The sequence below is a fragment of the Ovis canadensis genome, chromosome 25 (genome assembly GCF_042477335.2).
Source record: "Ovis canadensis isolate MfBH-ARS-UI-01 breed Bighorn chromosome 25, ARS-UI_OviCan_v2, whole genome shotgun sequence".
NCBI lineage: Eukaryota > Metazoa > Chordata > Mammalia > Artiodactyla > Bovidae > Ovis > Ovis canadensis.
The window spans coordinates 49,378,004-49,391,741 of NC_091269.1; the positions used below are offsets into that span (position 1 = coordinate 49,378,004).

At 45.1% G+C, this 13,738-nt stretch overlaps 1 protein-coding gene across 7 annotated transcripts in view; it reads left to right on the plus strand.

Moving 5' to 3' along the window:
• The window catches only part of LRMDA (leucine rich melanocyte differentiation associated), a 1,405,312-nt gene that overhangs the window by 663,514 nt on the left and 728,060 nt on the right, over window positions 1-13,738 (plus strand). For all 7 annotated transcript variants that reach the window (XR_011253046.1, XR_011253044.1, XR_011253045.1 and 4 more), the window contains one exon: window positions 9,208-9,334. Coding sequence is in view for 4 of the 7 variants with exons in the window: in XM_069572198.1 (XP_069428299.1) it covers window positions 9,208-9,334 (127 nt within the window). In the remaining 3 variants the exon portion in view is untranslated. The remainder of the gene's footprint in view (window positions 1-9,207; window positions 9,335-13,738) is intronic.

Below are 13,738 nucleotides of genomic sequence, written 5' to 3' on the forward strand. Positions count from 1 at the left end.
AAGTTAAAAAAATAAAGAAAAGATTCAAGACTTCTCCCAAGTTACATCACTTTCTCAAGTCCATAAATTTGTTTTTTATTCTGCCTTTTGGCGTGTCATAGACTCAGTACTTTGAAACAACTAAGCCTTCTCTACTTCTGGTTAGATAATCTTGACTGTCTCAGTCACTGTTCCTTATGCCCTTCCAAACCGCTTGATGGTTCCGGTTGTGAAGTTCCTGAATGCTGATGCTTCTTAAGGTCTGGCACCAGGAACTGAGACATAGCTCCTGGTAGTTCCTTTGGGGCCAGGAGTATGGACTAGGATCAAATTAGCTTCTGTGGTGGCAGCCCCACTTTGGAGATTGATACTTACTAAGCCTTCTTCATACACACTCCTCTTTATCCAAGGCTCCTCCAACTTCTGTTTGGGGAATTGTTTTATTTAAAAGTAATAGAAATTCCATAGACAGAGGAGCCTGGCAGGCTACAGGAAAGAGCAAAGGGCAGGTGTGCGTGCTGAGTCGCTTCAGTTGTATCCAACTCTGTGTGAGCCTATGGACTGTAGCCCACCAGGCTCCTCTATCCACGGGATGATCCAGGCAAGAATACTGGAGTGGGTTGCATGCCTTCCTCCAGGGAATCTTCCTGACCCAGGGGTTGAACCTGCATCTCTTACATCTCCTGCATTGGAAGACTAGCTCCGATTTACCACTAGCACCACCGGGGAAACCCCAAAGAACACAGTTGGAGACGACTCAGCAATTAAACAACAGCAGCAATAGCAATTTACTGGAGTTTGCCCTGATTATAATCTAATCATGATATAAAATGTAATAACTAGTGAAAAGTGTAAAAGGGAAAGGGTTAGTGGTGTATATCTGGCATCTATCCAACCATCCACCCATCACTAGATATGTGGATATATATGTATGCATCGCAGTGTATTTGTGTGTAAAGAATTGTCATAAAGTTACAATGCACAAGATGGTATAGTAACAGGAGTTTATAAACTAGAAATGGCTAACATACTAATGACTCGGTTTTAACCATCAACATGGAAGACATGGTACGGATGAAAATCTGTATAGGAAATGGAAGGGAGTGCATGGATGACTTAATTTCCATGCATGAGATCTTTGTGTATTTCATGTATTATAACTTAATTTTACTGGATCAATAGATTTCTGCCTATAATATTTTAAATTATGATATCATTTGCTATATGCTATTTATCATATATATATATAGAGAGAGTTTTATGTAATAATTCCTTTACCATTGGGCATTTAGGCTTGTTTACAATGTTATGATAAATAATGCTGTAATGAACATACTTAAACCATATACACTTCCTTGCTATTTGCTGAATAAATTCTTGGAATTTCTGGATGAAAAGGTGACAGTTTTTAAGGCTTTAGTATAAACTGATACCCAAAAAGGTTAAAACAACTTCATTCTCCGATTAGTGCTGGGTTAGTCTGTTACTTTGAACTTTTGACAAGACTATGTTAAGAGTTAAGAAAACAGTGAATTTGCTAGTTAGGTGAAAATATCTTATTTAATTTGAATATTTTGGATTCCCAGTGATGCTGAAATTTTGCCCCACATTTTCAGTATTGACCATTTGTATTCTTTGTGTATGTTCTATCCCCATCTTTTGATCATTTTCCTCTTAGGGCTTTCAGCTTTTCCTTAATGATTTTCAAACACTCTATTAAGAATATTAAGCCTTAGACTGACTATCAGAGAGATTGTAAATGTTTTCCCCAGTTTTCACTTGCCTTTTAATCTTTTATTTAAATGTGTATTTTGGGGTAGTTGAACTTTATATTTAGATCTTTACGATAGACATTGAAAAATGTCATCCTGTGGGCCGAAACAGTGAGCTGATTCCAGCAGGATCATTTTGAATCCTTTTACATATATTTCTAGGGTGATGGGAGCTTGGTGACTCAGGTGGTGAAGAGTCGGCCTGCAATGTGGGAGACTGGTGTTTAATCCCTGGGTCGGAAAGATCCCCTGGAGGAGAAATGGCAACCCACTCCAGTATCCTTGCTTAGGAAATCCCATGGACAGAGGCTTCTGGCAGACTGTAGTCCATGGGATCTCAAAGAGTTGGACACAACTGAACAACTAACACTCTGAGGGTGATGGCCTCCATAGATAGGATAAGCAAGTCTGTAGCCAAGTCATTGGCAAAACACCAGGACCAAAGTTTCCAGAACCTTCTTCCAGAGCAAGTTGAGCCATTAATTAGTATTCTTCAGGTGTATTCTTGAACCAATTAAGATTCTACCTACAGTAGTCATTTTCTAGTCCACTTTTGCTTTTCTGCCACAAGGATATCACTAGAATAACCAGAATTCTTTTCAAAGACATTTTGGAAAGGAGACACGATACACATCTTTATTCTTAGTCACCCATCCACATTCATTGCTGGTCTCACAGAACTTGTCCTTAATGCACAGAAACTGCCTGTTTGTGAAGTGAACTGATATGAATTTGATATCTTACTTCATTATATGAAGGACTGAGCTAGCCTGTTAGAATTAAGAAAATGAAAAACACTAATAGATTATAATAATTTTATAAAGCTTGACATTGCAGTTTGAAAGCAGATGTAGAGACCATGGGGTGCTGCGTTTTTACAGCTGGGTCACAGTTGAGCTCTGAGCTTCCTGACAGCAAACGTGAAAAGGGTAACATGGTCACACACATGACTTATATCGCCTTACGGCATAGGACAAGCAAGTACTGACTCTCAGAGCCGTAGTCTGATGCAGGTAAGTTTACAGATTTATTAATCCAAAGTTCGAGGAATTTTACATCTCTTTTCAAATAATTGGAAACACAGGCACCCGCTTCTGGGCACCTAGCTCCTTTCTCATTCTCCGTAATTCTTAAAGTGAAAGTGAGGTCACTCAGTCGTGTCCGACTCTTTGCGACCCCATGGACTGCAGCCTACTAGGCTCCTCTGTCCATGGGATTTTCCAGGCAATAGTACTGGAGTGGATATTTAACAGTTTTTTTTTAGTGTTATTAAGTATGGTACCTGATGGCTTTAGACTTCATCCCACTTAGAGGTAACAAACTCATAGCTAACTACCTTCGATATTTGACTGGTCTTGGATTCAGATCTCTTTTACTATTGTTGAATTTTATTCTCTGAAGCTCAGGGACACTCCATCCTGACAGGAGCTCAGTAGGGCTTTGGAAATGCCTTGGACAAATTCCATGTGATATTCTGTAACATGGTGTCAGTCTACACAGTCTTACATAGCCTAGAACCTTTTCCACATTCTATTTTTAGAAACACTTTCACCCTTCATTTATATACTTACAATATAGAGGATTGATTTCTATTTGCATGTATATCCTCAGTTATGTGACCTGAAACAGAAAAATATGTAGAAAATATATAGTTATAACTGTATGTATAATACTATGTATTGTAGTATACTATAGATTATATACTCTCTCCAGTTATATCCACTTAAATGGGATATAAAAAGAATTTTATGGCAGACAGAAAGGATTCCTCTCATGGACTAGATGACTAGGCCATTTTCTGGGACATAAGCAGTCTTATCACAGGTTTCCCATTCCCCACATGTAAATACGTGCTGTCTGTCCTGTCCTTGTAGCTTTAGTGTGGCCACTATTCCTGTCAGTTCAGTTCCGTTCAGTCGCTCAGTCGTGTCCAACTCTTTGAGACCCCATGAACCGCAGCACGCCAGGCCTCCATGTCCATCATCAACTCCCGGAGTTCACTCAGACTCATGTCCATCGAGTCGGTGATGCCATCCAGCCATCTCATCCTCTGTCGTCCCCTTCTCCTTCTGCCCCCAATCCCTCCCAGCATCAGAGTCTTTTCCAATGAGTCAGCTCTTCGCCTGAGGTGGCCACAGTATTGAAGTTTCAGCCTTAGCATCAGTCCTTCCAGTGAACACCAGGACTGGTCTCCTTTAGGATGGACTGGTTGGGTCTATTCTTGTCAATGTGCAGGTATTTCCCAGGGACTGCTCTGTGCTAGATACTGCACTTAGTATAGTGGGGGGGAGTAAAGAGTACAAGTTGCTATTTCTGCTTTCAAGGGTGATGTTTAAATGATTTAACAGTTGCACTGACCAATCAGAATGATCTTGGCTGAAGCAGGGTCCTTAAAAGCCCTGTGCAGTGAGGGTGAGAAGGTCATTAACCACTTAGTTGCTGAACTGTGGAAAGGTCTGGGAGCTCTAGGGGAGCGGCCAGGGTAAGAGGGTGGGGCACCCTGGATATTCAGAGCTGCAGGTTTGTACCAACTGATAAGAAAATGTTGAAGTAGTTTAATAACCAGCCCTGTTGTACAGGTGCAGACTTACTGAATACCACTTCTGCCTATTCTCAGATACTTGGCCATGGCGTAAAGAGAGGAAGGCCCTCTGGCCCCTGAAAAAATATAAATTGAGGGACTGCCTTCCTAGACCCTGACTGGTCACCCTCAACTTACTCTTTGTCTTGCCCTTGGAATACTACTGACAGCTTTTCTTTTTTCTCAGCAGTTCACGGGGTCCTGGCTGAGCAGGAGTCAGTTGGCAAAGAGGCACTGAGCCCTTAGTATGTGTTGAAACTTTCCAGGTTGTTAGGGAGATTGTACTGAGGTCCTTTTGGTTGGGAGCTGGGTAGACAGTGGTCACACGGAAAGAGCAGGCAGTGGCTGACCTGGGAAGCTCTGTAGGTCTAGCCGGTGTGGGAGACATCAGACATATGGGTTAGGTCCCCTGGGTCCAGGGCCTCCCCATTTTCTCAATAAAAAGTATGTATGTGGATATTTAGGGAAGTCTCCTAGAGGGAGAGGTGAAGATCTTAGTGGAAATCTTATTTTCTTAATTGGCTTGAGACCATCCCACCCTCCGGTTCTGGATTTGAGGTGACTCTGGTTCCACAGAGACACTTAGCTTTCTCAGGTTCTGTGGTTACCTGGTTCCCATTCCCTGCCCACCTCATGTCAGGCAGAAGTGTCATCCCCACTATGGGCTGGGAGTTGAGGACAAGGGGATCTAATTCTTCCCACAGCCTGCACCCCAAGAATGAGCTGGGCAGCTCTTGAATGGGGAGCTCTGGGTTGTGTCCCTTGCTGGCTTTCCTGGCTGGAGGAGGGGCAGCTGCATTTGAATAGGATATAAAAGGAATTTTATGGCAGAAATAAAGGATTCCTCTCATGGGTTAGACAGCTGGGCCCTTTTCTGGGACATGAGCAGTCTTATCACAGGTTTCCCATTCTGATGACTCTTCCTTTATCCCCCACATGTAACTATGTGCTGTCTGTCCTGTCCTTGTAGTTTGGTTGTGACCACTGTTGTCAGTCAGTGTGCAGGCGTTTCCCAGGGACCTGCTGTGAGGTTTTCTCCCCCAGACCTCCCAGTCCTGCTCTGGTCCAGAGCCCTTCTCCTTCTCCATTCTGATGAGCAGCTAACTTTGGGGAAAGGATGGAGACCACTGAGCGTGTGCCCACTCGGGAGCAGAAAAGGTTGCGGGTCTGGGAGCAGCACCTCCGTGGGCCCAGCTGCCCTGCCTGAGGCCCCTCCATCCTGGAGGCTCACGACCACTGGCCTGGCTTGCAGAGGGTGAGGAGTCTGTTTAGAGCCACTGTTTTTATAAGCTAATGAAGGCAGAGTGGGAGCCACGGGCAGTGATGCTGGGATATTAACTCTGACAGGAAGCTTGATCATAATTATCTTAACGAGGATAGGGTTAATTACAGTGGAAACTTAAAAGTTCTCTCTGTTTGAATCTGCTGGAGCTGAATGCGTTCTGATGTTTTGTCATTTTGATGTGACTTTGGAAAAGGCACAGGGACTCTCCTGGCAGCCGCAGTGGCTCCTGGGGGAGCCCAGCCGGAGCCCTGAGAACAAGGAAACCAAGATGGTACCTGTGGGTGACATCATGGGCAGCCTTCCTGCTGGTGGAGTGAAGGCAGGCAGCCTGCAATGTGCTCCAGAGGTGCTGATTAGGTGCCCAGAGCAAGCCACCTGCTACAGATCAGACCACACACTGGGTCTCCGTGCCTGCCCTTGACATCTCTCCACTGGGCTGGGAAGACCTTTGTCCAGCTGCCCTTGCCTTGCTCTCCCTGTCCAGCCCCTGACCATGGCGCTCAGATCTGGTTAGCCTTCCTGGCCCACCCCTCAGGCATTGTAGCTACAGCCAACCAAGCTGGTGAGTGATCGGAGTGACAGTCACCTCCTCTACCAGGGCTCTTGGGTCTGGGGTGTATTTTGCCGTCCATATACAAGGTTATAACAGAGATCTTTTGGTCCTGTCATCTTTTCCTTATACCATAGCTGTCCCTTGAACAGCATAGATCTGTGTGGACCCTTAGAGCCTTTTTTGCCTCGTCATTTTATTTGACAGCATGCATCTCTTTGCAGGCATCTTGCATAGAGGGGTATGAGGTAAAAGATTGACCCACATAATTTCTTCCCCCTTCTTCCAGGAAAACGTCAACAACAACAACACAAAAGTAAAAAAGAAATTTAAAGTGTAAGAGGCATCCTCTAAGCATCTGTTTATTGCCTTCCACTTGCCAGCCAAGCTCCAGAAATCCTGTCCTCTCCAGTTTTACCTTTCATTACGCTCTTTGCCTCCTGTCCTTCAGCTCTGAATTTAGCTGATTAAATCACCAAGTGCACATCACACTGTTGACATGAAGATAGGGATTTATTAATATGCAACCCCTGCCCCCCTGCCCCCGCCACGTAACAAGGCTCCCTTTTAAATGAGCAGCTAATCACATGGCTTGGCAAAATGGGATCTCGAACCAGGCAAGTGACAGGGGATTTGAGCCTGAGCTTCTGAACTGCTCTCTGAAGTCTTCCTCCTGTTTTCAGTTCTGCCCCAGAGCCCACCCCCCAGAGGGAAAGGCATCTGTGCGGCACTCCCAGTGTTTCAGGCTTTGTCCTCACCATGCTGTGTCGTTTTGTTTTATGCCTCCCCTGAAGCACTCTTGGAAAGGAGCTTTCTTCGGCTTGCCAGTTGCCAACCATTTGCTGATTCTCCTGATAAGAGCATTATATTTGCACTACTCCAGGATGGTGTGTATTTTGGACGTGCCTTTGACCAGAGCCCAGCTGATGTTTGAGCACAAGGACTTATTACCTGTCTGTTAGGTGCCCTGATGTGGAGGTGGCCTCGACTCCCCTAGAGATAAACAGGGGCTAGTTCTGAAAAGCACTTTGGCATCAGCACTCATTAACCCCCAAGGAGGAAGGGACTTCAGGAAACGTTGGCATTTCTATGAGAAGCCACCCTTACTACACACCTTTGCACATCTTTCTCTGCACATCCCCTGCATCAGGATCCCTGACCAAAGGTCAGGGCTTCCAGAAAAATCAGCGAATGAAAGGAGGAAGGAAAAGAATGAAACCAGTATTTGCTAGTAAGTTGTTACTCCTCTCTCACTTATTCTCCATAAGATTCAATAGCTACAGGCAACATAGATGCAGGGAGCTCATGGGGCTTATTGAGACACCCAAATTCAGGCTGCAAGTAAATGACAGGACAGGTCTTCCTGACTGCATGCCTTCCTGAAACATGACGAAGAAGAGAGAAGAGGAGGAGGAAATGGAACTTGATGACTCTGTTGACCCTTGACCCCAGATGTATGCAGTACACCCCCACCCACACGCCCCGCTGTGGAGTATATAGTGTCAGTTACGGGGATTTGGTGTGGTCTGGGTGCTAGGCCCTGGCTAGGGCCACCTGGAGGTTTGGGGCAGGAACGGAGCTGCTGGTGGCGCTCTGGGCCCAGTGAAGTCTGAGGGTTGAATTGCTTCTCTCACCTCCCAAGTATTGCCTCTTAATTTTGGAGTCCTTTTGGATGGATGTCACGAGAAAGGTCTGGTACTCAAGTTCACACTCAAACCACAGGTCTAGGCATAGCATAGGCAAGCAAGGGGGTCTGTAATGGAAGTGCTATCAGTAAATGCATAAATAGTGTAGACAACATCTCCCCGATTGGTTACATTTTATAGAAGAGCCAGGGAGCCCATGCAGGCCAGCCCTCTGGCCAGCGTCGTCGTAGCTCAGCTGTCAGCCTCTGCAAGCTCAGCACAGCTCTTGGGTCTGGCAGGTGAACGAGCTGGGAGCATGTGGCCTGGCCCTGTGAGTCCCTCCATTGGGCGGCTTTCTGTAATCACCGTCAGTGTGCACCGGCCAGGCACATGCGCCAACTGCCCCTCGCTGCTGGCACCTCATGCACCCCTAACCTTGCGAGTTAACTTTCAGCCATGCCTGTGGCCAGGGTGGTTTTCGCCTTTCTGATACTTTTTTGCCCTGAGCTGGGTACCTCATCCTTTCAGATGTCTGTTTTCTTTACTGCCTCCGCATCTCTACTGTTGGGTTCAGTGCTTTTTTTTTTCCCTTCAAAAACTAAAGTGAGAAATCCACTATCCATAAATTAAAACCATAAACATCAAGCAGGGAGCCTTGAGGCAGAAATTCCCTCAACCCCTTTCTTAACCTATCCCTGCCTAACAAAAAGAAATCATGAAAGAAAAAGAAACCGCCGCTCGGACTGGAGTGACTGTGTGCTTCCTCGGGTGTCTTGCCTTTTGAGGTAGCCACTGGGACACTGGGCAGAAGCAAATTAAGTGATTAGTAAAGAAAAAAAAAAAAAAAGCAGAGATGGGGGAAAGTCAAAGGCGGTGAATGCAGAGAAAGGAAGCCTTCCCTGCCGTTTCCTAGGACTGCGCAGAGAACAGCTAAGAAATGATACTTGAAGTTATATTTATTATTGTAAGAGGGTATGATATTTCTGGGCAGAAATGATGGATGACAACTTAAATTTGTGTCCAGGGAATGAAGGTGAACTGTGACAGAGTTATTTATCTTGGGAATGGAGGTTAGGGTCAGCCGAGGCTGGGTGCCTGAAGCCACAAGACATTGACAAATTTATCCTGCAGGCCGTATCTGAAGCCCTTTGTTTTGGATCCTGGCTACTCAGTAAGTGACCCTCATCCTTCATGTTGGCAATGCGTGAAGGATGCGGTGAGTGCCAGCGGCCCCTTCTCCCCCGCTGCCCCCGCCCCGGCTCCCTCTACTAATTCTTGTCATTCACTTTGCTGACAGGCACCAAGCCCAAACTATTCCCAGTCCTGAAAGGGAAGGTTAAAATATTTATTTCGGCTCATAATGGCCTCCCTGATTTAGTGCAGGACCATTTTTCCTGTTGCCTTTGTCATTGCAGGTCACTGGAAGGACTGAGCGCGTTCGGGAGCCTGGAGGAACTCATCTTGGACAACAATCTGCTCGGCGATGACCTCGTGTTGCCGGGGCTACCCAGGCTCCACACCTTAACCCTCAACAAGAACCAAATATCCTTGTCTCTGCCCCTGCCCCCACTCCCTGCCTGGCCCCGCAGCGGTCCCCTCCCGCAGGCCATCCCCCCCACACAAATACCTGTGAAATGTCAAATGAGTTTTATGTGTCAGCTAAATTAAAGTAGGTGAAATACAGTCCGTGGGCAGACAAAGCGTTCTGTCTCCTGGCACTCGGGACACTTCAGAGTAATTTATTATAGGTCATTCATAAATGAAATGCACCATTATATCTTCCTGTTGCTCCATTTTAGTGTAGAGATCTAAGTTATGGCTGTGAAGAAATCTTTTTAATAGATAAAAATAGAGAAAGAAAATAATGTCACTGCTGCCGAGAAGGCAAAGCCAGCTTCTGTTTGCTTGGGCTTGTGTGGGAGGGCGACCTCTGGTGGAAGGCAGAGGGTAGTGCGGCCAAGCGACTTCAGCCTCCACGGAGGGTTCTGGAAGGCTCTGGGGCAGACTTGCGGAACACTTCTGACCGGAGAGAGGGGAAAGGGGCTCAGGTGGAGGATAAGTGTGAAGCCCAGGTCCAGCTCTGCCCCCCATGGTGTTTACAGTACTGGGATGATGAGAAGGGCCAAGGAGAGCCATTCCAGTGTGTGGTTTCTACTTAAGGTGGTGAGGATCCAGCAGCTTGGGGTGATACTTCAGAGGGATCCATTGCTCTGGATTCTGTAATGAGGCTGAGAAATGAATCACAGGGTTATGCAGTGTGAGGCACACAGCTCCTCCCAGCAGAGCTGTGGACCTCTGTGTCCACACAGTGCCACCTCTATGCCTGCCCAGTGCCACCTCTATGTCCACCCAGTGCCACCTCTATGCCCTCCCAGTGCCACCTCTATGCCCGCCCAGTGCCACCTCTATGTCCACACAGTGCCACCTCTATGCCCGCCCAGTGCCACCTCTATGTCCACCCAGTGCCACCTCTATGCCCTCCCAGTGCCACCTCTATGCCCGCCCAGTGCCACCTCTATGTCCACACAGTGCCACCTCTATGCCCGCCCAGTGCCACCTCTATGTCCACCCAGTGCCACCTCTATGCCCGCCCAGTGCCATCTCTATGTCCACACAGCGCCACCTCTATGCCCGCCCAGTGCCACCTCTATGCCCACACAGTGCCACCTCCATGCCTGCCCAGTGCCACCTCTATGCCCGCACAGTGCCAGTGTGCTGAAGCAGGCTGTTTTTTCAGCTTTGTTACTACTTGTTTCCTTCACACCTAGAATAATGTCTGGCACAAAGTTGAAGTTTAATAAATGATTGTGGGATGAAGGAATTGTTATGATCAGCTAGCTGTTCTTTATTGAGCACTCCTGTGGATGAGGGACTGTGCTTGGTAACTTTAAGTGCATTTGTTTTCATTCTTGCAAACCCTTCGAGAAGGGTGTGGTTTCTCCATTTACCTAGATTAGCAAAGAATTGAAGTACAGGCCCTCAGCCAGTTGTTTAACAAGATACCAGGCCCTGGATTCAGTCTCAACTGAGGCCAGATCCTGAGTTCTTTCCACTTGACTATGTTGCCTCAGACTTGAAATCCAATCACCTTGTTTTATGGATGGAGTATTTGAGACCTGAAGTGGTTTAATCACGTTTGTGTTCACATGGTAAGTTAGAAACAGGATGGGGCATTTTCCCACAAAGTATGAAATAAAGCTAGATATACATGTTCAGTTCAGTCTCTCAGTTGTGTCCGATTCTTTGTGACCCCATGAATTGCAGCACGCCAGGCCTCCCTGTCCATCACCAACTCCCGGAGTTCACTCAGACTCATGTCCATCGAGTCGGTGATGCCACCCAGCCACCTCATCCTCTGTTGTCCCCTTTTCCTCCTGCCCCCAGTCCCTCCCAGTATCAGAGTCTTTTCCAATGAGTCAACTCTCCGCATGAGGTGGCCAAAATACTGGAGTTTCAGCTTTAGCATCATTCCTTCCAAAGAAATCCCAGGGCTGATCTCCTTCAGAATGGGCTGGTTGGAGTCCAAGGGACTCTCAAGAGTCTTCTCCAACACCACAGTTCAAAAGCATCAATTCTTCAGCGCTCAGCCTTCTTCACAGTCCAACTCTCACATCCATACATGACCACAGGAAAAACCATAGCCTTGACTAGATGGACCTTTGTTGGCAAAGTGATGTCTCTGCTTTTGAATATGCTATCTAGGTTGGTCATAACTTTCCTCCCATGGAGTAAGCGTCTTTTAATTTCATGGCTGCAGTCACCATCTGCAGTGATTTTGGAGTCCAAAAAAATAAAGTCTGCCACTGTTTCCCCATCTATTTGCCATGAAGTGATGGGACCAGATGCCATGATCTTCGTTTTCTGAATGTTGAGCTTTAAGCCAAATTTTTCACTCTCCTCTTTCACTTTCATCAAGAGGCTTTTTAGTTCCTCTTCACTTTCTGCCATAAGGGTAGTGTCATCTGCATATCTGAGGTTATTGATATTTCTCCCATCAGTCTTGATTCCAGCTTGTGCTTCTTCCGGCTCAGCGTTATATACGTTAAGATTGGCATATGTGATTATGTCAGCTGTCAGAATGATTTGCCAAATTATTTATTAATCACTGCTTATATGTTGTTATAAGTTAATATTTATTCAGTAAAATATGCTGTTTGTGGCCATTATTAATTGGTATTTTCTTAGAAGAATGAGAAGGCTTACAAGTAAATATGAGTCCTTATCATAATGAAATATTCATGGATTATTTTTTCCTCTCCTATCCTTTGGTCAACCAGATTTCCTGGTTGTTGCAAATATTAGCAAAGAATTGAATAAAAATTACTGAAAATAATTTTTCAAACAATTATCGTGTCTTATAGCTTCCTTGCCATTTGAGATGATCAACTGCTTGATATTCTCAAATCAATTAAGAATAAAAGGATAATTAGACTAGAATTTGAATGATATGTTTCCTCCTATGGACCCCATGCTCATATTCTGTGTCCCACATTACTGTAGAGTGTTGGAGTTGTTGGACTTGGGGTTCATGTGGCAGTTTAATTATGGTTACCATGGCCACACAGCTAAGCTTCTGAGAGCCTCTGTTTCTTTTCTTTTTTTTTTTTTTTGTACGTGTGATTTTACAGCTTTCACCTGCCTGTTAGAAAAACTGACAAAGAGGAATGTATGAAAATTTTGTGTGTGTGTTGGAATCAAAGTGCAATGGTGATATATGCAAAGCAGATTTTTGTGTGACTCTAAAACCAGCTGCCTCTGCTCTGGGATGTTGTCAAGATAGCAATATAAGAAATGGTGCTGTGAGAAGGGCTTCCCTAACAGCCCACAGATGAAGCCACAAAGCTTGTACAGCAAATGCTAATCCCAAACTCAATTCCTCTTCTCACTCAACACACTTCCTGGCCACTTCTCTGTAGTATTAGTTGATACATCCCGAGACATGCAAACTCATTTTAGCACCAGCTTGAGCCAGACAATTAAAAGAAGGGCGCACCCACTATGAGAGAATGCCATTTTGTATCATGACAATCTGCAGATGAATTAGTGGGTGATTTTTTTGCTCAATCACTGATTTGTATAATAACTCTTGGAAGGTATTTTTTTTGGATACCTATGTGTTTAATACTCATAGGTTATAGTATTGCTTTTTTCTATTACCACTAGCAGTCGAAGAGAGATTGAGCAAATATTGATGGTTGACAGATTACCTGGTTAGATTAAATCGGTTAGATTCTACTAAGATTCATGTTTCATGTGAATTTACTAGGCATTATTATCTCTCATTTTAGAGGATTCATTTTCGTAACCTGGTTTAGAATCTGTTGAAAATGTGCAGGGATTCACGTTAGAATTCATTCATTCATTCAGTTAATTTATTTAAACTAAAAGCAGCAGCAGCTGAAAGAGGTCACCATTTCTCCCGCCCTCCACCCCCTCTTCTGGCAACCACCGATCTCTTCCTTTTATGTATGAGGTTGGTCTTAATGCTATTGTTCTTTGAGGTTCCACATATAAGAGAGATCATACAGCATCTATCTTTCTCTGACTTATTTCACTCAGCATGAAAAAGTTCTTGAGGTCCACCCACGTTGTTACATATAGCGAGATTTTATTCTTTTTGTGGGTGAATAACATTGTGTTTTGTGTGTGCGTGTGTATCCCACTTTCTTTACCCATTCATCCACTGATAGACACTCAACGTTGTTTCCACGTCTCGGCTGTTGCAAATAATGCTGCCGTGAGCATGGGGCTACACATAGCTTTTCAGGTTCGTGTTTTTGCTTTCTTTGGATACATATCCAGGAGTGGAATCCTGGATCAAATGCTAGTCTTATGTTTAATTTTTTTGAGAAGCATCCGTACTGTTTTCCATAGTGGCTGCACCTGCTTACATTCCTGTCAGCAGTGTTCAAGGGTTCCCTTTTCTTCACATCCTCACCAGTCATT